The 26,641-nt window shown below is 41.2% G+C and overlaps 3 protein-coding genes across 8 annotated transcripts; 2 read left to right on the top strand and 1 right to left on the bottom strand.

Moving 5' to 3' along the window:
* Positions 1–561: 561 nt before the first annotated feature.
* TXNL4A (thioredoxin like 4A) lies at positions 562–8,741 on the bottom strand. Of its 2 annotated transcripts, none has more exons than XM_036402328.2 (4): positions 8,655–8,741; positions 8,355–8,528; positions 1,814–1,917; positions 562–1,130 (listed from the first exon to the last, which is right to left on the bottom strand). In XM_036402328.2, exons 2-4 carry the CDS (start codon positions 8,505–8,507, stop codon positions 959–961), a joined length of 429 nt encoding a protein of 142 aa, XP_036258221.1. In that variant the 5' UTR covers positions 8,508–8,528; positions 8,655–8,741; the 3' UTR covers positions 562–958. The 2 variants fall into 2 exon arrangements, with proteins under 2 accessions (XP_036258221.1, XP_036258228.1); XM_036402335.2 differs by lacking the exon at positions 8,655–8,741 and adding an exon at positions 6,973–7,050 and having other exon boundaries at positions 8,355–8,468.
* A 27-nt stretch (positions 8,742–8,768) lies between these two features.
* Positions 8,769–17,758, top strand: LOC118694121 (probable 2-ketogluconate reductase). Of its 4 annotated transcripts, none has more exons than XM_036395065.1 (7): positions 8,769–8,847; positions 10,441–10,682; positions 12,788–13,172; positions 14,420–14,591; positions 15,407–15,585; positions 16,327–16,423; positions 16,792–17,758. In XM_036395065.1, exons 2-7 carry the CDS (start codon positions 10,488–10,490, stop codon positions 16,946–16,948), a joined length of 1,185 nt encoding a protein of 394 aa, XP_036250958.1. In that variant the 5' UTR covers positions 8,769–8,847; positions 10,441–10,487; the 3' UTR covers positions 16,949–17,758. The 4 variants fall into 4 exon arrangements, with proteins under 4 accessions (XP_036250958.1, XP_036250976.1, XP_036250967.1 ...); XM_036395074.1 differs by lacking the exon at positions 8,769–8,847 and adding an exon at positions 9,824–9,946; XM_036395083.1 differs by lacking the exon at positions 10,441–10,682 and having other exon boundaries at positions 8,771–8,847.
* A 1,695-nt stretch (positions 17,759–19,453) lies between these two features.
* Positions 19,454–25,996, top strand: LOC118684360 (probable 2-ketogluconate reductase). Of its 2 annotated transcripts, none has more exons than XM_036379178.2 (6): positions 19,454–19,697; positions 19,908–20,292; positions 21,740–21,911; positions 23,925–24,103; positions 24,296–24,392; positions 25,232–25,996. In XM_036379178.2, exons 2-6 carry the CDS (start codon positions 19,911–19,913, stop codon positions 25,386–25,388), a joined length of 987 nt encoding a protein of 328 aa, XP_036235071.1. In that variant the 5' UTR covers positions 19,454–19,697; positions 19,908–19,910; the 3' UTR covers positions 25,389–25,996. The 2 variants fall into 2 exon arrangements, with proteins under 2 accessions (XP_036235071.1, XP_054373594.1); XM_054517619.1 differs by having other exon boundaries at positions 19,694–19,723.
* Positions 25,997–26,641: the final 645 nt, after the last annotated feature.

Here is a 26,641-nt window from a genome sequence, read left to right as displayed (position 1 = left end):
TAATGAATCCTGTAAATATGCATGTATCAGTTTAAAAAACAAACAAGCCCCCACACAACATCAACTCCATTACCATAAAAGTTGTCAGAAATGCAAATGGCAATTTCAAAAGCTATGCCACAGTGGAATCCAATCCAAGTCTCCCAAGTACATGTGCATTTTGGTATACTATTAGGCAAACTGGAGGTCAAGTGACAGCATAGCTTTTGGTTTCCTTAGCTGCTGTCTGCAGCCAGCTCCAGAAGTGCAATTATGCTTTGGCACTGCACAATTCACCAAGTGCTTCAAAGTGAGTGCCCAGCCACCATGGAAAAGGAGTCTGGCACCACAAGTCCATTAGGCTGATGTGGGTGTGGTGGTGAGCAAAGTCACAGGAGATGTTTTCTCTGAGTTCTGTTAAATACTAATAAATGCACCTTGTTTTATTCACATTTTTAGTGGATACAGGGGACTAGTATGATACGCAAGGAAATCCCAACAGAAGTCATCTTCAACATTACAGACTTGCACCCATCTCTACTCACTGTCAAATTTCATTAGCTGAAAAAAAATTAAGGTGAATAAGTGGAACTCACTTTATTCTTTAAAAAAACTATAGTATAATTTTCCTAGATATTTGTGTAATAAAAGCAAATGAAACAATTTAAAATGCTTTTTTTGCAAACAGGCTTTTTGTGTGCAAAAATATGTAATACCAAAAGGATAACAAAGGAGAGTCTTTAAAAAAGAAAACCCCAAAATTCAGCTACAATATTACTGCAGTAATATTCAAGACACGTCCAGGCTTTAAGTTTTCTGCTTCTCAAACAGAACTCAAATATTTTAAATCATTCAAATTATGCTCAATATTCAAGGACTTGTAGGTTTTTTTTCTTTTAATATACATTTATGTATACACATACACAGGAAAAAATGTAACTGGGCATAGGATTATGAGAAAAGGCAGCCCAAAGAAACATCAATATCTGTATTTAGTGGAATAATCTTTCGGCGATACCACCAAACCTCGACCTTTGCGGGCTCCTCTATAAACAGTTTCTATAATGTCAATCATCTCCTGCTTATCTTCCATTGCCCAGTTGATCTTGTTGTTATTACCTGTACCTAAATCAATCATGATGTGCTTGTTCCTTTAAAGAGGAAGAACAAAAAAACAGGTTAATATGGTATTATAATTCAGAAAGAAATCTTATACCCCACCCCAAATGCTTTGTAGGATCAAAGGAAGCCCTTATAACATAAACAGGCTTGCAAAACAATCATTACTCCTCTCACTTAAACTGACATTTTACTGCCAATTTTTAAAGGAAGAATAAGAACTCCTAACATGCCCCCAAAATGGTTACTCAGTGCAATTATCTTCATCATATTCCTTATTGTTTGTATTTCTTTCCCATTACTCTCTATCTCCAGAGAGACTTCCATGCTTGTCAGTAGAACATTTTATCTCATCAATGTAGGAACCTTAACTCCAAAAAAACCTTATTACTTTTGATTTATCTTGAAAGCAAGTTTGGCAAGCTTGACTGCTATGTTACTACAGTATTCTCTACAGGAAGTTTGAGATTTAAAACTAAGAAAAATGGATAATAAACCCATTTTTCACTATCATTAATTTACACTCTATTATCAAACACTGTTACCAGGCTGATTGGAAAACAAACCATTTTCCTATAAAATCAGTTTACTCTTCTGTAGAGCAATGTAAATATAGGCATCAGTGTGCTATTATGCATTTGGAAATGATCTGCTGAGACACTGTATTTGACAAACAGAAACCTTAAATGAGTTACATTCCAGAACCATCACATACCTGAAGAAAAACATGACGGTACAGGGATCATACAACTCATACATCTTGTTGAAGTCTGGTACTTCAGTGATGTCCACAAGATAAATAACAGCAAAGTTTTTAACCTAAACAGAAGAAAACAGGAAATACAAAAGCTATATATATTACCAATTAAAAGGCATAAGCTTTCATTATTGTAACATTTATTTTCCAAATTATTAAGTCATAAAATCAGAATAAACAGCCTTGCTTTTATTGTTAATCACAACAACCAATTAACATGGAAAATATTTTTCAATATAGCCAAGAAGCTCATTTCACATCCAGTGTAAACTGGAAAGATACTATGCTAAATCAACATCCAGAGAAACAAATGCCCTTTATATAGAGCTGAGAACTCACAGTGACATGCACAGCTCTAAAGAAGTAGAATAGTTGCTTTGTGCAAGCCAAGCTGACACATTTTGCCTGTGTCATCAGCTGCTTATAGACTTCAGAAAATTAATGATCTACAATGCCCTGGTGCCTGCCTCCAAGCATTCTTCCCCCTCTAAAACATCCAATTTGTGTAAAATTGTAAACTTATAATTTAATTTAAAAACTAGTAGCTTTTACTGAGAGGTGCAAAGCTAAAATTTAAAAGTGCAATTGCTAAAGAAATAAGACCTTGATGAGAAGTATGAACAATTCTGGTAAAACTGGCTTTCATTCTGCAGAGTTACTCAGATGGAAAAGAATCCCTCCCCTCTAGTGTCACAGTCAATGCCTTCATTCCTGCAAGAAAACCATGGCATACTTTTGTTTCCTAGATGTAGCATACTTGTTAGTAAGTGGAATTAGGGGAAATTTTGGTTTCTAAACTTAGCTCCTAAGTGCACAGTAGAAATTACACACTCACACACATCACATTCTAAGTCAGAATGCATAAACTATAAGGTATATTATCAATCGCTTTTGCACTACACCAGGAGCCCACAATTGTGTCTCCCCATCCTCAGTTACCTGCTAACACAATTTTAGTCCCTCCCATTTGGCTGCCCAGAATTACCAGCCTGAGGTTGACACACATGGTCTAAAATCTATGACGAATGCACTTTTTGTGAGAATACTTCTCACTTGTTAATTTTTTTCTATCAAAAGTCTGGAAATGCTATGATGAGTATAATACCTGCCCGATGGAACAATATTTTATTTTAGTTCACAGAGCAGGATTAGTTTGTATGAGAAAAATATTGTGTAGCTTGTACATAGACATCCTAATAGGCACTTTACTGAGAAAGTATGGAAATGTTTATTTACAAAAAAAACCCTCAGAAGCACAGAGTAAATAAATTTTTATGGACTTCTGCTTCAAGACAGTTTCAAAATTATAAAAATAATCACACTTCAAGAATACAAGTAAGTATTACTAGCAAAGAAGTAAAATTTCTTCTAGAGCGAAGCAGAATTTAAAGTTTTTACTGTGCTTTTATGGAGCCAGTTAGAGTCCCAGGTTCAGTCAACATTCCAATGAAAACATCCCTATGTTCTAAATCAGGCAGGAGGTAAAGCCATGTAAACTAAAACAGTCATAATATCAAACCCTCTGAAGGGATCCTTCACACTCATTTCAATTTTACATTAAAGACTTCTAAGAACCTTAATGGGATGTTCAGAGGCAGCCCAATTTAGCTGAGAAGTGACTGAAGCTATTCCCTGGTGAGCCCTGGCAGGCAGTTGTGGGGTGGTTGATCCTTTTTTTAGAAAACAAAACACCTGAGGAGCCATTTTCATTTTATCCTATCATTACTTCTTCCACCCTGCTGGCATTTTTAGCATCAGCAGCACACCTTCACCATGTGGGGAAATTTCTACAACACACTCAGCACTTTTGACAGAGCACACCATCTCTGAACAATTACTTAATTTGGAGCTTGAAAAATTATTTTAATAAAATATTCTTAGGACTTGTTTTGTTCGGTGAAAGACTAGTCCAAGGAGATTTACATGTTGCACCAGAATACCACTGCATAAGCACTCCTAAACCAAAATTTTACTTTCAAGAACTCTGTACTTCAGATAGCACTAGAACAAAAAAACCTTTTAAAGTTAGTTTGACGCTATATGCATTTAATTTAGTTGAGTTGTTGCAGAACCAGAAATGCATGTCACTAGCAGTGCTTCATCAACAGCCTAGGATTTCATACAAGAGAAACGACTATAAAAGTCTTATTTCGTTACATAAATCTTACTAAAAAGGACTGGATCACTCAAATCATGTGCAAGTCATCACCAGGACCCAGGCATCCAAGACATTAATTGAATCTTCCTTCTGTCTGACCTACTTTCATAGAAGTGAAACTGATGAGAGTCACCTGCTGAAAAGCTCATATTGAGTCTGAAGCAGACCTTAAAGCTGGACTCAAATTTTAATTCAAAACTTTAAAAGCTGCTCTGTTCTTTACCCCTCGCTTTCCTAATTTCAAATTTGGCATGATCACCACTCCAAAACAAGCTAGCTTACAAAGCACATTGAATGAGTGTGTGCTCTGTTGAGTTTGGGCACCAGCTGCCAAGGATAGCAATAGGAAATAGGAATTCAGGCCTAAGGAGCGACGAGATAAATACATGGAGAGGGTGATGCAGAAGAACTGCAGTGGCCTATGTAATGTTTAGGGGCTGGGCAATTTAATGTGCCAGGCTAAGCAAGCTTGTCACCAAGAGGCATTTCATTTCAACACGAGACAAGCCTTGCAGAGACTCAGATGTCTCTTTTTGCACAGTACTGACCAGTTTTAGAGCCTGAAGAAGCAGTTCCTGTCTCAGACACAATATTGGAGCCAAGACAGCAGCAGTACAGAGCATCATCTGAGCCAACTTCACACACAGCCAGTTCTAATTCACAAAAAAGCTTTGATTTAAGCAAAAACAGGGGAAGTATTTATGGATTCAGACTGCTGTGGAAGTGCACGGTTTGTGGAGACAAACCAAAGGCCGACCTCTCTCTGCTGGGATGTGAATCCATTGCTCAGACAGAGCTGTCAGTTGAAAACCTACATTCCTGTACAAAACCAGCTTTGCTACCCTGTCAAGGCAGTGGTTGCTAACAAGTTTTCTACCTGATTTGTGAGTTGTAACTGAGGATACAGTATGGACACCTCAGAACAAGAATAAAATACAACTCTAAACATGCAAATCCAAGTAAATACAAGCAGTGGCAGTAGTTACAAGGGGGACTACACTGAATTTGTTAATACAAACCAAAATTTTACTGTAGAGACAATATGAAAAAAACCTTGTAGTATTTTAGAAGTTAAACACATAATAACACAAGTTTACTCTGAAAGTGCTTAACCTCATAACATACACTAAATACAGTAAATTTGTTGCAGTAAGTCAACTGCTTTCTGAAGAAAAAAATCAAAACTCTAGTGAGACACCTCCTTCTGGGCAGCACCCCACTTGTGCAACAATGGAAGATAAAAGCATTTTCAGAGACAGATATTAACTATTTCTGACACTCCTGACTTCCCTTATCTCTCTTTCAATTCAAAACTTTCTCTGCCTTACCAGGCTGTTGGAGCTGCTTGTTCCATGGGGACAGGGTAGAGTAGGAGACGTAAGTCAAACAGCAGCATAGATTCAAAACTGTGTGACCTCTTTTCATAGGTTGGGCTGCAGTTTTGCCCCTTCTCCCCAGTGATGGTAATTTCATAGATCAGTCCAATCAATCCACATGGCTCAAGATGCATGTGGAAAACCCAGAAGTATATTACTGCCTGGCCACTGTTCCAGGCTGTTTGAATACTTCACAGAACTGTCTCTGCCTGAGGACTGCTATGAAATCTTTACACTGAATGGCTCAAGACTATAAAGCAGAGGAATCTATAGGACTTTTAACATCAGATAAAGATTCTGTATCCTGTCTTCACATACTTGCTAGTAAATGGGAAACACAGAGGTAGGAAAAATCATTTGCCATGGGACTCATTTGTCCTCTGAAGTTCTCCTCCCTGACTTCCTTAATTAACAATATCCTTCTAAAAAATAAATAAATTCATTCCTACAACATGAGATTGACACTACGATTAATGCCCAGGATGACTGACAAAAATCGTGAAGTTTCTTGAAATTCCTGTCAGAGGTAAGTAATGCTCCTGTTTTTTCAGTTGTTAAAAGATTTCAGCTGCCTTTGAAAAGCAAACCTTACAGCCCAAATATCCAAGGAAATCTGGAACAAGATCCAAGATTCCTCCTTCTCATCTTTCTAACCAGTTTCTAGACAGTGTTTTTTCTGTTTTGAAGAACAAAACACTGCTTTACAGTCAAGAAACTTGCAGGGAAAAAATACAGGAACAGAGACTAATCAGCTTTTAATTATAAACACCAGTAGCTAAAATACCTATATGCTTTTTTCACAGCTACCTCTTTCCCTGCCCCACCTTCTTTTCCTCTCTCACTTTTCATGTAACCTTAGCAGAAATGCAGAGGCACAACTTATGTTCGAGGAAAAACCACAGCTATTCACACTTCTGATTATGGTTAAATAAATGCACAACATTTGAAAAATCCTCCCTAAACCCAAACTGATCCAATACAAGTTACCTAATTTACACTATTCACTCATAAATAAATAATTTCTTAAACAAGGTGCATCAATTTAGCAAACCAATCCCTGTATTTTAGGGGATAGGTTTATAATTATGAGTTCCCTTTAAAGAAAAGAAAAAAGTGTATTTTTAGAAAAGGTCATTAAGACAAAATTTGTGAAACTCAATTCTTGCTTCAATCAATGTTTGATTGAACCCCTGACAAAGCAAAAAAAAAATCTAACATCTTACAATTATGATTTGTTTTGACATTCAGTGAAACCTTGCTTCTTTTTCATATAACACTAGGGGAGAAAATCCAGTCAGCTGCAAGTGGAGTACATTTCAGTACAATCTGCTTTGTACTTTCAGATAGCATTCTAGTTTCTTTTTCCACGAAAACTGAAAAGAAAACCCTGTTATCCTATCATAAAATACAGATAAATATTACTGCTACCCAAAAACATGCTGCAGTCTAAAAGAATATTGCACCAGGGTAACAAATGTAAAATACGGTCACATTGCCTTCAGACGTAGCCTGCATTTATAATGCATCAACATTCTGTATTATTCTCTAGAATAAACACCTGGACAATTGGAACTTTTACTCACTCTTTAAAACAGCAGAGATCCAAACATGGCTTGTAAGCAAGAGGATGAGGTAGGATCTCCCTCTTTAATTTGACATTTCTGCAGAGGGAGATTTTTAAATAAGAAGTTACTTTGTTCTTTCTTCCCCCAGTCACCCCTAGCTGCCAACAGGTCTTCGAAATTTCCAAGCATCCTGCCTCAAGTCCATACTAACAGTATCTGAGCATAACACTCCCACCAGGCTGAATACAAAACAACAGTATTAAAACATGTCACAACTCTTTACTGCATTCTAATACATCTTAACGCTGGCTGTGGGTATAGATCTTTAATTGTGGGGATTTTCAAGACACAAGTTATTTTAAAAAACTTCAGAAGGCAAAGTAAACCACAAAAACAACTCCATGTCAATCTATGCAGCATGCACAGAACTTTCTATGAAGGCAGCGAAGTTCTGGATGCTCCATTCATTGCAGTGTTCAAGGCCAGGCTGGATGGGGCCTTGAGCAACCTGTGCAGGAGAGCAGGAGAGTTGGAATGAGATAATCTTTAAGATCCCTTCCAACCCAAACCATTCTGTGATTTCTATGATAGCTGACACTTTTTCCTACCCAAGTTACCATTTCTGATTCAGATATTTTTGTTTCTTCCTTCATGTGGCTCAGTTAAAGAGCTGTCAATATTCTACATCTATCGTGTCGCAAAAACTTTAGCAAATATATGAAAAGGTAAATTGTAGGTGATTGTGTATCCTAACAGTCTAGTTTTTCCTATCTATGTATCTTTCTTAAGTAAGTGACCAGCTGTTTGTAATCATTCAGTTTCCATCTGAAAACAGCTGTGGAGTTTGGCTCTTAAAATTTTATTCAGTCCATGCAATTCAGCAGAATGCTACTGGTGTCCATGGATAACATCACTGACAGATTAATATTGCTGACAGATTAATCAGAATTATATGAGTGACAGATTAATCAATACCATCCTGCACATTTAAGTGCCTCACCATTCTTAAGAGCCAAAATGAAAGTAACTTTTCAAGCTACTCAGATGGAAATCTGAAGGTACATTTCCACTGTGAAGTGAGAGTGCTGCGTTACCCGGAGCCGCAGCAGCCCTACCACCGAGCACTGTTTCTGCCTGAATGCCGATGCTCCCTCAGTCATGGGTTATTGACTGGCAGCACCCTCGATTTCCGAACACCTGCGACGCTCTTTTCACCCCCCAGAACACTGCAAACATCAGAGCAGTCTTTAGGAGACATTCGTGAAAGTGAAACCACACAACTTTCCCGCTGCCTCCTAAAGCTGGGATACCTGTGCAGAACCCCGGTTACAAGCTGCCCCAGGCTCCAAGCAAGCCATGGGGAACACTGAGCTCAGAAGGAGCAGAAAGCTCCCGTTTACCTTCTCGGCGATGCTGTACAGGACCTCATCCATCTTCATGCACGTGGGGTCCCAGTCGTGCCCGAAGCGGATGACCACGACCCGGTCCTCCTCCGACAGGATGGCCTGGTCCACCTGCCACCCATTGTGCAAGTGCGGCAGCATGTACGACATCCTGGCGGCCGGCTGGGGAGCCTGCGGGACGACAGGGATGCCCATGCAGCTGACAGCCCGAGCCCTCCCCGGGCCCTCCCGGGGCGCCGGCGGGCACCGAGCGCCCCCCCGGCCCGCCCATCCCGGCGCGGCCCGTCCCCAGCGCACCCCGCGGGCGTCCTTCCCTCAGAGACACGGAGCGGCGGCAGCGCCGGGACGGGCGGGAAGCGGAAGGGCGGGCACGGGAACGCGCATTTCCGGCAGGGCGCGGGGCGGACCGGCGCGTTCCCGACGGGAGGAGACCCCGCCGCCGAACGGGCGGGCACGGGCTGGGCAGGGACATCCGCGTCCCCCCTCGCAGGTGCGATGTGGAGCCGTGCCGTGGGGATTGGTGATGCCGGCTAGCACGGGGAGGGTGAAACAGAGGTGATCAGAGCCCAGGTCTCCTACTCTCTGCTGCTGACCGCTCTGATGTTGTACATTCCCTGTAACCTCCATGGGATTTGATCAAGGAGATACGCTCAGAGAAGCTGTGGATGCCCCATTCCTGGAAGAGTTCAAGGCCAGGTTGGACGGGGCTCTGAGCACCCTGGTGTAGCGAAAGGTGTCCATGCCCATGGCAGAGGGCTGGGTCCAGATGCTCTTTAAGGTCCCTTCCAGCCCAGCAATTCCGTGGTTCTGTGCTATGGCATCTCCTGGCTGTGGGAGGTTTTCTCAGTGTATTCACCCACAGCAATGACAATTTTCATGCCCAGCCACTCCCAGGCCCACTCTGGGGTTCCATGGGCTCCATCATCACTCCGGTGATCCAAGCACCACTACGGGAGCACTCTGGACAAACCCACCAGTGGAAGTGGTCAGCAGCAAAACCAGCACATTCCAGCACTGGCTTCCAGAATCGAGCTGGCCATTGGCATAGGCCATCCCAGACCAATCTGTTTCCTTAATTCCACAGCAGACACTCATTTGAAAGGTTAGCTTGCAGCAGGCAGGGACAAAAACATAGTCTCCACTATAAAAATTCCCCACAAACTGCAGCCAGGGCCGTGGGGAACAATGTCAATTGGTGGCAAATAGCTTTGCCCCACATGTGCTGAGCTCTCCAAAAACCATCCGAGTCCTCGTCTTGCTTTATCACCTTTTTAGGACGTCCGGGGAGGGGAGAAGGAGAGGGAGAGGGCGGGGGAAAGGAGAGGGAGCCCGGTCCGGCTGCAGACAGGGGCAGAGGCAGCGGGGGTGGTGATCCCCGTGCCGGAGCTTCCCTGGAAATCGCCAGCCCCGGAGCTGGCGGTGCCCGGGCAGGCAGGGTTAAGGGAGCGGGGCTGGGCAGGAGCGGATGTGCCCGGCCCCGAGCAGGAGCCGTGAGCTCCCGGCTTTTCAGCTGCCGCGGGATCGAGCTGTGGTAGGCGCGTCGTCGGAAAGAAACCAGCCCTGGTCAGTGCTTTGTGGTCGTCGCTCAGGTATAATTAGTCTTCTTATTTAGAGAAGTTAGTGGGAGGAATTGATCCTGAATAACGCAGGCTGTTAATTTTAATTGAAAACTGGGCTAGGAAAAATTACATCGTTTATTTTATTATGATTTGTTTAAGTCCAAGGTGATAGAGCAGTGCCAGCCAACAAATCTGTGAGTGAAACTCCGCAGGAGGAGTGAGTCAAGCTCCACAGATGAAATAAGGTCAATTTCAGTTAGCACTGAAGTTAATACTTAAACGTATTTGCCCCGTTGTCTCAATCTAAGTCATATTTTCAAAGTTTTCTCTGCAATGGCAGGACCAGAACTTAGTACAGTTATCTTATATCAATGATTTACTACGATTATGACTGCTTACCTACATGGAAGCATATAGTCTTATGTAAATACAAAAGGAGAAGAGACAACTTAAAAAAAAAAAAAGAACTTGTTGATAACACAGATGGAACTAGTCCAAAACCAAAATTGTCATATCCTTGACAGGTGTTACATTTAGCACACTGGAGAAGACATCTGATAACTGAATAATTATGTTCAGGAGCAAAGCATCAAGTCTGTCAAAACTGATTCCTTTGATGTTTGGCCAGTCAAATTTGGCTTACAAATTTTTTCATCCAGTTATTGCTTCTCATGGACTTTGCTGTCACAGAAGTGTGATTTACAAACAGAGGTACAGGACGCGCCAACTTAGTGCTGGAAGACGAACAATAAGCACTGGGACCAAGGTTGGTATCTGGAGAGCCCCCTTCCTTCTGTGAGGTTCCTTTAAGTATTTTTAATTTCCTGTTATCAGTGTGATTTTTTTAAGATTGTACCTGTGGTGAGCAGAACACCAGTTGTTGGACCAGTGCTATAGGCAGTGAATGGGTCACACGTGCATCAAACACAGCTGGAATGGAATGGTGGCAGGCTCAGCATGCCCACGCTTGTTGAAAGATCCATCAACATGCCACTAGCCTGCTTCTAGTGCACTGGTTTGTTTATAACTAGAGGCTTCCTTGTGGGTCACCTTTCTGTTTCTGAAGTGTAGGAAGTGCTTCCAAAGTGAAAGCAAGTCTGGCTCTGCCCATCATGTGTGGTGTATTGTAATAGGGCAGGAGGTGGTGATGAAAGCAAATGGAGTAATACAGTGCTGCCTCACTGGCATCTGCTAGTCACTTGATCATGTCTGGTGCCCAGTTTTCCCTGCTTAACAGCAAAAGTTTAGCTGCCCTCCAGGTTTACCAGATTCTGATCATTCATGAAGCTGGACAATGCCATCACAATATGACATCAACTCCTCTTTTATTCTATGCATCATTCATTCTGCAACACAAATCTAGTTTATCCTAGTAATGTTGTGTGATACTCTTTAAGAAATGCAAACTACACCTGGGGAAGTTTGCACAATTTTGACAACTAGATGTAGCTGACAACTTCAGCTGGCAAAAAAAAAAAAGATGAGATGTATATAAAAACACGGTCTTCCTTTGCAATTTGGCTGCACTGTTCACCTCATTGCTTTGTTTGCTGCAGTTGAGAACCAGATAGTATTATCAGAGACATTGTGGTGAACTGCAGACCTGTCCTAGCATGGAGGCCCCTTCAAGCCCATGTCCAGCAGCAGACTGAAACTGCAGCAGAAATGCACATCAAGGCCAGGATAAAATAGCAGTACTGCTGCCAAGATTGTAAGCCATTTAATAGATGTGGTTGGGATAAGTCTGAGTTTGCTCAGGACAAGGGTAAACATGGTTGACAAAAACTTCCAACCTACATTGATACAGGTTTGAGTTCTGATTACTCACAGAAGGCTTTTGTGAGAGGAGTGAAGCAGCAGGACACAGCTGGCCAGCATTGTGTGCCCAGAATAAATCAGCATACTGTTGTGGAAAATTGTTCTGATTCAGGTAGCAAAACATCAGGTTTCTTGGACACAAGCCTAGGAGATAGAATGGGATGGAGATCAAAAGTCAGTAGAGCACAGCAAAAAGAATTGTAGGAAATTAGGCACAGCTATTGTCAAGATATGCAGGAAATCTTCAACTACCACTTTTGCCAATAGGAGTTCTAATTAGGTGTTTGGTTGTATGTAGAGCCCCTATCTTATTGCAGAGTGCATTTGCTGGAGTGCTGTAGAGAGGACTGGGATCAAAACTCTCAGGGCAGAGGAAAGTTCTAGCATGAAAGACTGTGTTATCAGTGGTATCTCCTCTAGTGCTCTTCCTCACTGGTTCAGCACATAAGTGTGCTAAATTTTGCATAAGGTAAGTTCAGGTACAGATCTGAATGTTTAAAACACTGAAGGCAAGCAGTCTAACAGCTATCCAAGGGTGGCCCTTCATTGTGCAAATTTGTTAGACATAAAGAATCCTTGTCAGAACCATCTGGGCCTCAGTGCCATCCTACATTGCCTCTGGCTTCACCAACCATAACCAACAGGCAAGAAACTTTGATTAAATTTCTAGCAGCCTCTGTTTCGTAGCACTACTTATAGAAGGCATTGGTGAGTAAGCTACTGGAAAAGCTACTAGTTTTGTATTAAATCAGTATTGATTCAGGAGCAAAATGAAACTCTTTGAGAAGAACAGCTTGTAGGACTGGATTTGGATGTAAGAGTGTAGATATTCCTTGGTGTTATAGTCTAAATCAGCACTTGGTAAAAGTACTTGGAATTTGTCTGACATACCACACTAGTACCAAGTGCCTGTGGATTAAAAGCACTATTGAGTTCCATCAGTTTCCTGATCTACACATGTGAATTTAAATGATAACTTTTAAAGGAACATCATTGCTCCTTTCAGAGTGTTCTCCTAAACAAAGGAGTATTTCTTCTATTCCTCCATTTCAGGTCATGGAAGAAGGAGAGTTGCCAGCTGTTTTGATCCTGGATATAGGAGGAACTCATGGCGTGCTAGAAGACCTTGCAGCACTTTTGAAGAAACACTTTCACCTTATCACCATGAAGGAATTTCTTGGAAACAAAGAAGAAATGAGAAAAAAAATCCAATCTGTTTTTGTGTTTGAGTGCAGGCCAACTATTGACCGTGAGCTTCTAGAAAGCCTGCCTAATTTAAAGGTGATTGCAAACTCTGGGGTTGGAGTGGATCACTTAGACTTGAAAATGATCTCGAGCTTTGGTGTGAAAGTGACCAACACCCCGCACGCTGTGGCAGACCCAACAGCAGACATAGGAATGGCCTTGATGCTGGCCTCTGCCAGAAGACTAGTGGAAGGTAGTGTTTTAAATTTTCTTGGTCCTAGCTACTTCTTTGGCACACTTTGCTTTTGCTGTGAGAGAGATGATCTTTCTGAATCAATATTTGGGATGCTTTTACAGGGAAAAATTTTCACAGGCCTTAACTTTCAGAGGCATCTACTTCTCCTATGTCTTACTTCTTTTTAGGGCAACAGTGACAAGAGTAAGGCTTTTGTCTAAATTTTGCACTTAAAAGTTATGTGATATCCTGTTTGGAATAATGTCTGGGGCTTCATTCTTCTCTGGCTGTTCACTGGGAGGGTTGTTTATAGCTGTGAAAACTGAATACAGAGTGCCAGAGTGCATCCAAATTGAATGCCATCACTTTCCATTTCCCCTTGAAAGAAGCATTAGGAGCTGCAGGAAGATACAGAGCATTAGTGGCCACATCTCCAACTCCAGAGCAGTAATTAGTATAAATTCTTCTTTTTCCTACCTCTGTGGATCAGTTTGTCTAAACCAGTGGGTTGTATTTCCTGAAGAGCATCAGCATTATTTTTGAAATAGATGATAATCCTTTTGACAAAGCTGTTATAAGTTGTTCCAGCAGCATTAGTTTGTGTCCCTAAAAGCAGGTTCTTTCCCCACTCCCTTGCTGAGCAATGCCTTTCTGGGGAAGGAAGGAAGGAAGAGACCTTCATAAGAAGCTGCCTCTCTCTTCAGGGACTCATGGTCTTCTTGTCACTGCTGCTCCACCCCTGAGCATGAAATAACATCTCTTCCCAGTGATATTTTCTCACTATTGTATCTTTTTGAACCTCAAGTTCTTTGTGTAAAAGCTCACTGAGATCCCTGGCTGAGCTGGAATTTGAAACCTTCACCCCTACTCAAGGAGTGAGACTGGTTTGGGTTGTGATGCAGGAGAGAAACGGTGAGATTTACCCCAGCTGAAAAAAAAAGTGAAGTCAGTGCTTACAGGTGGTTTCAAAGAAGCTATTTTTGAACTTCCAAGAAAACACACCAGCTGTGGAAAAGTTAATTCCCCAAGGAGTCACTCCTTCCAGCACAGTACCCAGCCAGGATCCCACTGTGTTACACAGGCTTCAGGCTTGGATGCAGGAATTGGCACCATCCAGGCCCTTATATAAACTGGTCCAAATCAACAAAGGTGTTTTGTAAAGGGTGCTCCAGAGCCCCACTGCTGTAATGGTGATGAACCTTTTATTTCCCCCAGGCCTCCATTTATGGCTTATTTGTACCCATTCAACCTGTATTTCCACGCAGGCTGCCACATTGCCGTGTCTCCAGACACAAAGTATTTTGCTGTTGACTGGCTGGGAGTGGAAGTAACCAGAGCAACACTTGGGATCATTGGGATGGGCAGCATTGGATACAAAGTGGCTCAGAGAGCCAGAGCCTTCAATATGAGGATCCTGTACCATAACAGAATCCAGAGGTAAAGGTTTCTGCATTTCTGTTTTCTGCAGTTAATTGTCCATGGGGCAGTGACAGAAGCCACAGCTCTGCTCTGTCCCCAGCCTTCCTGTGCACTTGTGGCAGTTGTAAGCAGTGTGACAAGCACCACTGTGCCACCACTTCCTCACTTTGGGTCCCTCCTGCTCCTTTCAGGAAGCAGTTCCCCCTGCTCTTGCCCTGTCCTGGTTAGCCACTATCAGTTTGAAACAAGGACTGTGTAAGCATTTGGGAGATGTTGTACAAGCAAACCAGGTCTTGTGCCCTCATGGTGTTCCCTCTCAGACTCTTCTTCAGGCTTCTGGCAGCATCCCTGTTCCTCCCAGCCAGTCTCCTCACCCTAGCCAGATCTCTCATCACACTGGCACCAATGACAAAGGCCTTCATTTCTCATGGATCTCTAGTTCCCTTTCTTTCACAGTTCATTTCTTTTCAATCACAAGTCCTAACTGGCATGTCAGACAAGGAAAGTTTCCACAGGAATTGGCATAGACACAGGAGAGAAGAGCAGGGTCTGACTGCATCCCCAGCCTCCTAACCTCATCTTGCCTGTGTGCTGTGCTTTCACACAGACATCATTCCTCCAGTGTCCCACCACTCCTGTAGCCTCTTGCTCCCTCTAGCCCACATCCTTTCTGCATCCACTCTACCAACTAAGCCTATCAATGGCTTATCCTTTGTGTTGGTCTCAAACCTCTCAGTTTCTGTGCTTTCTGGAACTCTCCTAGGGCTGACTGATTGTTAAACTCAGTTAGAAATAGTTGTGTCAATTTGGGGATTTCTGCATTTTTCCTTCAGAAGAAAGGAGGAGGAAGAGGCTGTTGGTGCCCACTACTGTGCAAAGATGGAAGACTTGCTGCAGCAATCTGACTTTGTTATGTTGGTTGTGAACCTGACTCCTGAGACTCACAAACTGATTGGGAAAAAGGAGCTAGAGCTGATGAAACCCACAGCTACTCTTATAAACATCAGCCGAGGTAGGAGGATCTGAAATCACTGTTTCTGGCTCCACACTTAAGGTCATCTTTTGTCTGATTGTGTTGATATTCCCCTCTCCAACCTCAGTCTGTGATATCCCTCTGTTGTTTGAGTCATGAAGTAGCTGGCAGTCTACAAATCTGTGACTTACATGGATCATATGCTGTGTCTTCAAAGGCCCTCTGGAAATTAGGGATGCTCAGCAGATGGTTGGTTCTCTTTAGCCTTATTCTAGAAACAGAGGGTTTTAGTGGAAATAACTGAAAAGTTTATCATCAGTGAGGGAGAATGGGGTACAAGGGAAAATATTAAGTAACATTTGGAACAGCAGTGTAGAAAGGAAGCCTCACATGGGATAACAGCTCTGTTGGCACTGAACGAGCATATGAGAGAGATTATCAGTAAACAAAGCAGAGATAAAAGAGTGGAAAATCTGCAGAGATTAAATGCTTTGTCTATAATAATACAGGAAGTGTCAAAATGAGGAAAAGGCTGAAACTGGTATTGGTCTCATCCCTAGAAAAATCTTATGCAGTGGACCATAATCATCCTATAATTAAAGGTTAATAAATAAAATCTTTGGTTTGTTTGGTTAATAATTATTAAAAAGGCATTCTATTTTCTAACAAGATAAAGATCCTCTACTTTTTCTCATTTGACCCTGGAGACCTTCCCCCCCCTTATAGGTAAAAATGTGTTAATTAACCTCATCAGGATATCAATATTTAATTTCAATGCAGGTGCAGTTATTGATCAAGATGCATTGGTAGAAGCTCTCCAGAATAAGATTATTAGGGCTGCAGCTCTGGACGTGACAAACCCTGAGCCTCTGCCAAGGTAAAGAAACTTCTTTCCCAGTCTGTTAATCTGAATTGTTTTAAACTGTGTTCAAAGTGTGCTCATAATTTTGCTCTCCACCGGAGTCTCATTGTGTAAGGGCAAAACCTCAGACTGTCTTGCACAATCATAAATAAACAAGTTATTCCTCTTTCCCACCTCTGATGGGTCTTTGCCAGCCTGACTCATGGGCCAGGCAATGAGCAAGACGGATGGAGAAGAAGAAACGTGTAAGCAAGCATCCGCCAGCTTCATGCTTGTTCTGTGCTTTGGTCTGAATGGGCTGTTGCTGTTCTTCACAACTAGCATGGGATAGCAGCAGAGTAAGTTCCTTGTGTAACACATTCTGTTCTTTCCATTTCTTCCAGAGATCATCCTTTATTAAACCTGAATAACGTCATCATAACCCCGCACATTGGAACCGCAACAGTTCAGGCCATCCGTATGATGGCAGAAGAAGCAATAGCAAACATGCTGGCTGTTCTCAATGACCAACCCATTCCAAGTGAAGTGTTTCCCAAATGATGAGTGCCAGATGATGCCACTAAATTTCCTGTGTACTAGAAAGCACTCTTTCTTATCACTTTTAAGCTGAATAAAAAAGTAACCTGTTCCTGCACTGCTCATCATGATGCTGCAAAAGTGTCAGACTTGATCTGTTCTGTTACTTACAATTTGTGAAAAATGCCAATCACTTGTTTTAAAATTTTAAAAGTTTAATAGTAATAAAATGGTTATAAAAATAGTAATACAAATTAGAGCAATAAGAATTTGGACAATCAGAGTTAGGACAATAAAGGACAACAAAAGCAAAGAATTATGAATGTTTGGATGCTTTCCTCTTGAAAGCATGGCTCACTAACAAACCCTTAAAAGCAATAGCCTGTTGCCTATTCATATATCTCATACATGATGCATACATTCCTTTTAAACTAGGGATTTCTCTGGTTACTGTTAACTTTCCCCCCCTTAATCCTGTTGGCATCTCAAAGACAAAAAGGAGGTAGTAGAAAGAGTGTATTTTCAGATAAAGAGGCAATAATTCTTCTCTTGGAGATGTAGGTGTCTTGCTGCTGTTATCACTGTACGAAGAATTTCTTGAGCTAGTTAGAACATGTATCTTATGTCACATAGTTTTTATTTTAATACTATGTTATAGCCTAAAACTATTTTTAACACACTACTGAAAAGGATTAATATAGTATAACTTTTTAACATAACACATAAAATATCCATTTTAATATTTGTGAAAAGCCAATCACAAAGTACACATTTTTCACACAATTAAAAAAAATAAAGTGAAAGTAATAAAAGAGATTTGTTTGAAGATTTTAACTGAGCAGTTATGCATTGTGGTCTCTTCAGTCTATTTCGGTGAATAGCAATGTTCTGTTCCCAGTTCTTGCTGCTACATAATGATAAGCAAGTGCACCTGGCAATTTGTGTAACAGTCTCCAATCTGTTGAAGACGAATGAGCATTGATTCCCTGCAGAAATTTGACTGTATCCTGAAACACTTTTCAGCCAATATTCCAATATTCTATTTTTATATGTTAACACTGAAGAAATGTTCTTTAAAGTGATCATAGGCCTAAGGTTTTCTAATTTAGGAAGAGCCCTGCTTCATCTACATGTTAAAGCAAAGCCAATTGCTGAAAAAGTGTCTTTATTTTTCATGAAGGTATCCTTTGAAAACCAAAGTAAATTCCAAGAGATTTAGTTCCTCCATGCAGATACAAATGATGCTTTTATCTTCACTGGCCATGACAGAAACGTAGAATTACCATTGAAATCACATTGGTGAGGGTATAACCTAAAGCAAAATTAGTGATCAGTCCTGACTTGCAGTCCAGGGCCAAGCTTCTTCTTACATTCTTTCCTATTAGCAATCAACAAATTCAGAAAATTCAATAAAATGGTTGTCACCTTCATAAAGTCAGGAAGACTTTCCATTATTTTGCAACATGGTCAGGCTCCCTGAAGGGATGATAAAATGAAGTTCTAGCACAGGAAGTGTAGGCAGGCCAAGAGTTAGACATTCCATTGGAAATAGTAAAATAATACTAGCAAGGCAACAGAACTGCTACAGGATTGCTACTCCAAGATCTTCAGCTCTTGAACACTCCCCACAGCTCTTCCCAAAATTGCTATTGAAAATTAAAGGTAGCTTTATGTAGTCTGTCAAAAAAACCCAAAGTAACTCAATTCACAGGCCCTCTTGGGACCAAAACCAGATGGTCAGGGATTCTGAGGAAAAAAAAACAAACAAACAAAAAAAAAAAACCCAAAAAATTTAGAGTGTGTATGTCCTTCTTGGAAAACACTTGCCCAAGCATATATGATTTTGTTATTTTTGTAATTTACAGTAGGCTCAGGAAAGGGCTCTGCAGTCACTGGGGTCTCTTCAGGACAGGTGGCTGCAAAAAGCATTTAAAAATTAACCTGATAACTCAAAGTTCATGATGAAGCCGTGCAATTTATTTTCATGACGTAAATTTGGTACAACATTTTTCTAAACTACTTGACAGGGTACTTTGTGATTTCAGGGTAGCAAAGGAGATTTATTGCACTATATACTGCAAACTACTGAGGATCTGAAACTAAGTAATTAATGACAACTGTTGTCTTTTGAGCATAGTAGCAGTAATACTGTTGTGGTGCATATTTTTGATTGTAATTTGTCCCTAGTAGTCAGTTTTATAAGCCCCCCCCTGCATTTTGTATTATTATAGCATATTTTATTACCAATGGATTGTTCCTTTCCCCCCTGTGTTGTTTTTTTGTCCTAGTTTGTTTTGCTCTAGTTGTTGTTTTTTTGTTGTTTTGTTCTAGTTGTCCATCTCCCTACAGACCTGCCCTTTTGTTCCCTGTTCCTTCTCCCATTGAATGTCAGTCGCGCCTCAAGCCCATCCCTTTCTCTAGAAATTTCCCTATCAATTTTGTATCCTTCAAAATCCCATTGGTTTGTTTAAATTGTTCCCCTCCCCTGTAATCTCCTTATTGGTTTAAATATTGTATTCCTCTCCTTGCGTTCCACCCCCAGTTTCTCCCAATTGGCTAAAGATTGTATCCTCCCCTGGACCTCCCCCATTTATAAGTTGGTGTATGGTTTTGATTTAGTGTTTTCCTGTCCCTGACAGCTGTCTGGTTGTGGTCACTCTTGCTGATAGTGTTGGGAGTTAGTCGGGCAGAAGAAATCGGCACTGCAGCATAATATGGAATCTTAGATCACGCGGACAGAACTTGTTCAGACTGATTATGTGAATAGCTCTGTGTATGTATGTGGGCACCTGTGTGTGTGTAAGTGGTAGCATATTTAAAAGACCTGCTTGCTTGTCTTGGTTTTCTTATCTTCCTTTGTGGTTTACAGGATCTCTTGACATAAATGTCATTAAACGGGACATGGTAGTGATTATTCTTTAAAATGTCTGGAAATAATAATATGTGTTTCTTCTGACACTTTGTGTCTTTCTTCTTTGTGCAGATCATGGAAGAAGGAGAACTACCTTGGCTTTTGGTAAATGAAGTTGGTGGCATGCGTGGGATATTGCATAGCCATGTGCCATTCCTGAAGAAACATTTCCACCTCATCACCATGAAGGAATTTCTTGAAAACAGAAAGGATGTAGGCAAAAAGGTCCAAGCGATCTATTTGTGGTGGCACAAACCGGTCATTGACAAAGAGCTCCTCCAGAGCCTGCCAAACTTAAAAGTGATTGCGAATTCGGGGGTGGGGATGGATCACTTGGATCTGAAGCTTATAGCTAGCTTTGGTGTGAAGATGGCTAATGCTCCACATGCTGTTTCCAGCACCACAGCAGATACTGGGATGGCTTTGCTGCTAGCATCTGCTAGAAGACTCGTGGAAGGTAACATCTCAATTCTTTTGTGGCTTCCAAAACTATTACAAGATTTGCCTGCCATTAATTTGACTTTTCTTAGGGTTACCTGTAGTGCACACGGTTTTACATAAAATGTGAAAATGTAAGTATGTTGGCTTGGCAAACAGAATAATCGGTATTTTAATATATTTTATGTATAATAGGTATATTTAAATTATTACATTAGGCATACATAGCATTTATTTCAAGCAGATATAAATAAAACATGATGGCATTACAGTGCTATGACCAAAAGTGCGGGATGCCAAAGATCAGATATCACTGAACTCACATCCTGGCAGAAGAACTTAATATGGGAGGCAGCAATGGGGTATAAGATTATATAGAATTGTGGGAGATCCTGAGTTGGAAGGAACCCACAAGGCAGATAGAGGCATGGGCATATTCTTGGAGACTGAAATGTATTGGTGCAGAATTTGGGCTTTTAAGGGGCATTAGGGAGTAATAATAGAGGCAGCCTACTTCAGTTTTTGTTAATAGCATCCTTTCTAGTCTCATCAACAATTTTTTCTAGCTATTTTGTCAAATAGACCTACCCTTGGCTTGGTTAGAAAGCCTCTTTCTTCAGGAAAAAAATCCTTCACATTTATCCTTTTATATTTTCCTGACTTTGACTTGCCATCTCTACTACAGGATTCATAGAAACTCAAAGGGGGTTTGCATCCCTCTAAGTTGGTTTCTACCTCACAAAGGGGGAGACAGTTTAAAAGGAAGATTAATTTCTTGTTCCCATTTACTTAAACTATCCCTGGTGGCATTTCTGATAGTTCCGAGTTTTATGATAGACTGAGCTTTTTCCTGAGTCATTTTTTGTATCCTTTCACAATATTCTGCTTGTGTTTTAGAAAAGCTGGCAATATCAGAAGATTGAAATATCAAAAGGCTGTCACCTTGCAAGAAGTGCTGACACTGTGTACATAACTGTATTTTATGTGTTGTAGAACTATCCAGAATTGTGCAGGTTTAACAGGTAATTACAGAAATTACCAAGTTGTGATTTTTAAAGAAGTCTCACTTTTCTTTCCAAGGAGAGTGGCAGATGTGAAGAGGAAACCCAATATCTGATGGTGTTCTCCATGTGATATCTTCAAACTCTGCATTGTTATTGGCAATAATTATTTTGATTGTTGGTGAGGAACAGGGCAATATTTTCATGAGTCTAAGGCAGTAATAAAATTTTTGGAGGGATTATATCAAAAGGCTTTTTGTAATATGGTGAGAATAAATTGGATTATCATCTATAAATGTAGCAGGGATGATGATACGTTAGGGTGTTACCTAGGACATTACATTAAAAATCACATTTGTAAGCATTGCAAGTATGCTATAGTAGCAAAACAAGTCCAGGCTCTTTTACCTTGTTCCTCCCTGTTGGACCCCATTCATTTCCCATATTTATGTGTTTTTCTTGCAGTCCATAACATTTCAATTTCTCCAAGTATGGACTACTGTGAAGCTGATATTCTGGGAGTTAAAGTTGCTGGAGCTACTCTGGGGATCATTGGCATGGGCCGCATTGGGTATAAGATTGCTGTGAGAGCCAAAGCATTTGAAATGAACATTTTGTACCACAACAGGACACGGAGGTAAAGATATGTCTTGACTCTAATTGCAGCACAAACTCTTCCAGATAGTCAGTATTTTCTTTTCAAGGAGTTATGACAGAAATATAGCAAGAAAAGGGGGAATAGGGCCAAGATTAAAAAAAAAGAATGGTTGTCTGAAATCACTCCTGTAATGAGTTACTCAGTGATTAAACACTTGGAAACTTAATTTAGGTTTTATATTAGAAATTTCAAAGTTTCCTGCAGAAAAATGGCATGGAAGGAAATCAAACTTATGCTTTTTTATTCTTATCACATTTTACTATAATGACAACATAACTCTATTTGTTGTTCATTTTTTCCCCATATTTTGAAGTTCAGAAGGGATATTTTGGAAACAGTGCCTGGAAACTAGGAAGCATATACTTGGCAAAATATGACTGAGAGCTGCTCTTAAGAAAATCTTGGTTTTTTCTCAAGCCAGTAGGAATTTTAGCAAGTATTTAACTCGATTTCACCCTTTATTTCTAGTCCCTCCTAGCTTGTGTATCTGGAAATCTGAACCTTGTTAGACATTCAGCACAGGGGCTCTTCAATTTGAAGTGAGCAAGACCCCCATGAGCCACTCAAGGCCTTTGCAATCAGGCAAGGTGCAGATAATGAGCAGAACAATTATTTACTACTATAAACTGTGGCCTACCCTGAGAGAACTTTACTCCTCTGTGACTGGAGGCAGAAGCTGCAGTGCTAGGATGTGGCTTTCAGGGATTTTCACCATAGGCAGACTGCTGGAGGAGGGTCACTGCTTTAGCTAGCTGTAGGCAAATCACAAGGGTGAATGAGGCCAGGAATTTTTAGCCATGCTTGGCATTCCTGTTTCTTCAGAAAAACAGCTGAGCAAACTTACATTTAAAAGAAAGTACTCCTTAAAATATTTCAGAATTTCTTCACAAACCACAAAAAAAAAAAAAAAATTAAAAGACACAAATCCCTCTATTCTTTTTTTTTAATGTGTATCATCCTCAACTCCCTCTGTTTAATATTCTTCAGTCTTTAAAATAATATTTATGTCAGAGTGCTGTGATGAATTATCAATACACAGTGCAACAGAAATTAAAAGCCTAAAGTATATTTAAAGTATATTTACACTTCCAGCTTGTGTGCTGAATCAAGGTGCCCTCTGCATGCTGCAAAACTGGCTGCAGTTCCATTCTGTTCTTTTCCCTCTTACTTTATGGTCATTGGCCTGAAAAAAAAAAAAAACAGTGAAGTGCAGTTGTTAGGAGAGACATGGGTCAAAGTTAAATTGAAGTTGTTTTCTTAGTGTGATCTCTTTATTTCTAGATTAGGGAGGAGATAACTTAAAGCTCTTCTCTTGCAACCAGAAGCAGGTGATTGTACACATGATCTCCTATCATTGCTTCTTCATTTCCAAAGTTCAGACAGCTATATTTACAAAGAATGTAAGAAATGGCAAGTATTCTTCTGCACTGTGAAAAGTTAAAACTAAAAATCTCTTTACTCTGCTGACTTTTTCTGCTGAACACTTTACTCTGTGAATGTCCTGGGGCAGCCAGGAGCCTGGCAAAGAGCTGCCTTGCTGATTTCACTCATAAAAAAATGACAGGCATACTGGGGGTGCCAACAGGATGAGGACCACTGCCATGCCCAGAGCATGCATGGGTGAGTTCTGGTGAATACCACTCCTCTGGTTTGAGCAGTGATTGCATCCTTTGAGATGCACAGGGGATCCTGGAGAATGGACTGTGTGCTGCCATCTGCTTCAGTGCTCAGCCTTAGTTCATTTGCAGACTTCATAAGAAGCCCTTGGAATCCTGCACTGAAGCGGCTGACAGGCAGGCATGCAATCTGTCCTGTGCTGTAGGGCTTGAAGCTCTCCAGAAGGATCTAAAGACTGAGCTGAGGGTAAATTCACCTTTGTTTGCCACCTGTTTGCTATATGGATGTGATAATCAGATCCTTTTGTTTGTATTCTGGTGATATCATTGAAGAAAATGTTTTCTTGACTGAAATGCTTTTTTCCCCCCCCGCTAGGAAAGTGCAAGAGGAGCAAGCTGTCGGTGCCACTTACTGCAAAAAGATAGACAGTTTACTCCAGCAGGCGGATTTTGTGATGCTGGTGGTGAGCCTGACACCTCAGACACACAAGCTGATTGGGAAAAGAGAGCTGGAGCTGATGAAACCCACAGCTACCCTCATTAACATCAGCCGAGGTACCATCCAGATCCATTGGCTGGCCTCACAGCGTGGTCCTGCTGTGTCCCACAGCACCGTGCTGCATCCAGCACAGCTGGGGCATGTGGGGAGGGTGATCAGGAAATTCGTCCCTCTCCCCTTCCCTTCTCTCTTTGCTCTCTGCTCTTTGCCTGCCAGGCGCGCTCAGGGACACTCTCATTCCACCCCAGGTGCAGTAGTTGACCAAGAGGCGCTGGCGGCAGCTCTGCAGACCGGTGTTATCAGGGCCGCGGCTTTGGATGTCACCTCCCCAGAGCCACTGCCCAGGTTGCCATCTCTGCTTTATTCCTCGGGAAGGATGGGGGAGCCCTGCTGAGGCCAGAGGCATCCCTGCAGCAGGCAGGAAGCTGGCCCCCTTGCCTCTGGCATGAGTTGGGATATAAGTGCCATGAATGGGAACGGGATGCAGCCCAGACACAGGGGCTGATAACAGACCAAAGGGAAGCCTGGGAGCCAGGAAACAGCAGGAGCAGAGAAAGCATTTAAACCCAGTCCTTAGAATCACCCCCTAAAGCTACAGCAGCGCTTCACTTGCAAATTGCTTTATTCAAGTGCAGCTTGCCAGTTTTAATGGGTGGAAGCTGCTTGAGGCCTAAGACCTGCTGCATAAGCAGGAGGTGTCCTTCTCCACAGGCTTCTTTCCACAATACAAGGCTGAAGTACTGCAAACCTCTTGGGCCTAGAGACTGCTTAGCTTCTCTAAAAAGACTGCTCTACCAGGATGGTGCCTTTTGGAGTAAACTGTGCTGGCTGCATTTTGGGTTGTGAGGAGTTTGGTCTTGTTGTGTCTGTGTGCAAATAACTACAGCTCAGACTATTGTGTAAGGTAAATGTGTCAGGAGGGCTTAAATCCTCTCTTCTGACATATTTCAAATTACTGCCTCATGGCAGAAGTGTGTTTCTGGAGAGAAGAGCTACTTATGAAGTCTTTGCTTGTCCTATTGCAGTTCAAAATTACTTCAATATAGGTGCTAAGGTTCTCTGGGGCTAAGTGGGACTTGTAGAGTTGTATCAAATTAAATTTAAATACTGTGCAAAAGCTAAAGTAAGACTCTTCTTTATTTAGATGAACAACAATAGTTAACTCTTTTTTTCTTTCCTTCCAGAGATCATGCATTGTTAAAATTAAAGAACGTCATTATAACACCTCACCTCGGCATTAAAACAGACAAGGCCACCTACATGATAACAGAGGAAGCAGTTGAAAACATACTAGCAGCCCTGAATGGTCTCCCCCTACCCAGTGAAGTGCTCCCTAGCTGATATGTGAAAGGATATTGCATATCTTTTTATTCTTCTCTTTGTCTTTTTATTCTTATCTTTCCCCTGCACATCAGCTCTAAAGATCTTGTTAAATACAAATGTTCATACACCACACTAAAGCTTGGAAGGAAGCAGTTTGCCATCGTGTCAGTTGTGTTTATATAGTTTCTCTTGTCTAATACTAAGTCCAAAAGACAAATAAACACCCAGTGTGGCAGTGCTATGCCTTTTGTTATGTAGGATGCCTTTATGAATAGTATTATTTATCCATAAAATTTGTAGCAAAGTTGCCATTAAGTGCAACCGGGATTTTGCCTGGAGCCTTAAGCATCATTACACAGCCTTTGTCTTGCAGGTGTGCTGGCCAAAATACACTTTGTCCCATCACTTTTGCAGCTCCAGGAAACAAGACATTGCAGCTTTTCAGGCACAGCAAATTGGCTGTCAAGAATTTCAAGACTGCCCCAGGGGCCTCCCTGCTCTCTGAGGTACAGGTGCCCAGTACACATTTCATTGTTACATGTATAACCTTGAAAAAATAAGTTAAATTTATTAAAAAATAAAAGGCTAAGCAATAAATTATAGAGCTGAAAAACAAGGTTATGTACAATAAAGAGAAAGAGGAAAAAAATGCCTTTTCTTAGAACAATATCCTAAAACTGCAGAAAACACACAAGGCTTGTGCACATGCAAACTTTTCTCAAGTGAAGAAGCAAACAAAATCAGATACAGTACTTCATATCTACTTAAACAATTGTACATGCTTGGCATTTGCTTGGAGTTTTACTCCTACATCTGCAGATATTTCAAGAATCTGGGCTGATTAGTTTCAGAAGTGCTCCCTGCCAGGGGGTGCTTTAGAAGGGAAGACACATCTTCCTGTCAGTCACTGGAGTGATGAGTTGATTTGCACACAATACCTTCAATTTCATGGTTACTGAAAGTGGATGCAAAAATGCAGTGGCCACATGAGGGAAGAGATGATCCACTATAGTTCACTCCATTGATTCAGGTTTTTTGAAATATTTTGATGTGCAAAAAGTACATGATCTGGAATAAAGTGCTGAGTTCACTCCATTGATTCAGGTTTTTTGAAATATTTTGATGTGCAAAAAGTACATGATCTGGAATAAAGTGCTGATACAGAGTTCTGTTGGGAAAGTGGGCCTTACCTAGAGCAGCTAGACAGGCTGATACCAAATAACACTTTATGACAGTTTATAACCACTGAAAACAAATGCATCACTTGGTTT

This window comes from Molothrus ater, chromosome 1 (assembly GCF_012460135.2).
Source record: "Molothrus ater isolate BHLD 08-10-18 breed brown headed cowbird chromosome 1, BPBGC_Mater_1.1, whole genome shotgun sequence".
NCBI lineage: Eukaryota > Metazoa > Chordata > Aves > Passeriformes > Icteridae > Molothrus > Molothrus ater.
Note: the sequence above shows the minus strand (reverse complement) of the source record. Positions and strands in the feature narration are given on the sequence as shown.

Bases quoted from the DNA above. Each gene is read 5' to 3' on its own strand.
- TXNL4A (XM_036402328.2), bottom strand. From the start codon at position 8,507: ATGTCGTACATGCTGCCGCACTTGCACAATGGGTGGCAGGTGGACCAG. The intron at 1,918-8,354 runs GTAAACGGGAGC...TCTTCTGTTTAG, and splicing joins TGTACAGCATCGCCGAGAAG to GTTAAAAACTTTGCTGTTAT. The intron at 1,131-1,813 runs GTATGTGATGGT...TCCTCTTTAAAG, and splicing joins ACCGTCATGTTTTTCTTCAG to GAACAAGCACATCATGATTG.
- LOC118694121 (XM_036395065.1), top strand. From the start codon at position 10,488: ATGTTCAGGAGCAAAGCATCAAGTCTGTCAAAACTGATTCCTTTGATG. The intron at 10,683-12,787 runs GTTGGTATCTGG...CCTCCATTTCAG, and splicing joins CAATAAGCACTGGGACCAAG to GTCATGGAAGAAGGAGAGTT. The intron at 15,586-16,326 runs GTAGGAGGATCT...ATTTCAATGCAG, and splicing joins TCTTATAAACATCAGCCGAG to GTGCAGTTATTGATCAAGAT.
- LOC118684360 (XM_054517619.1), top strand. From the start codon at position 19,700: ATGTATGTGGGCACCTGTGTGTGT. The intron at 21,912-23,924 runs GTAAAGATATGT...CCCCCCCGCTAG, and splicing joins TACCACAACAGGACACGGAG to GAAAGTGCAAGAGGAGCAAG. The intron at 24,393-25,231 runs GTTGCCATCTCT...CTTTCCTTCCAG, and splicing joins TCCCCAGAGCCACTGCCCAG to AGATCATGCATTGTTAAAAT.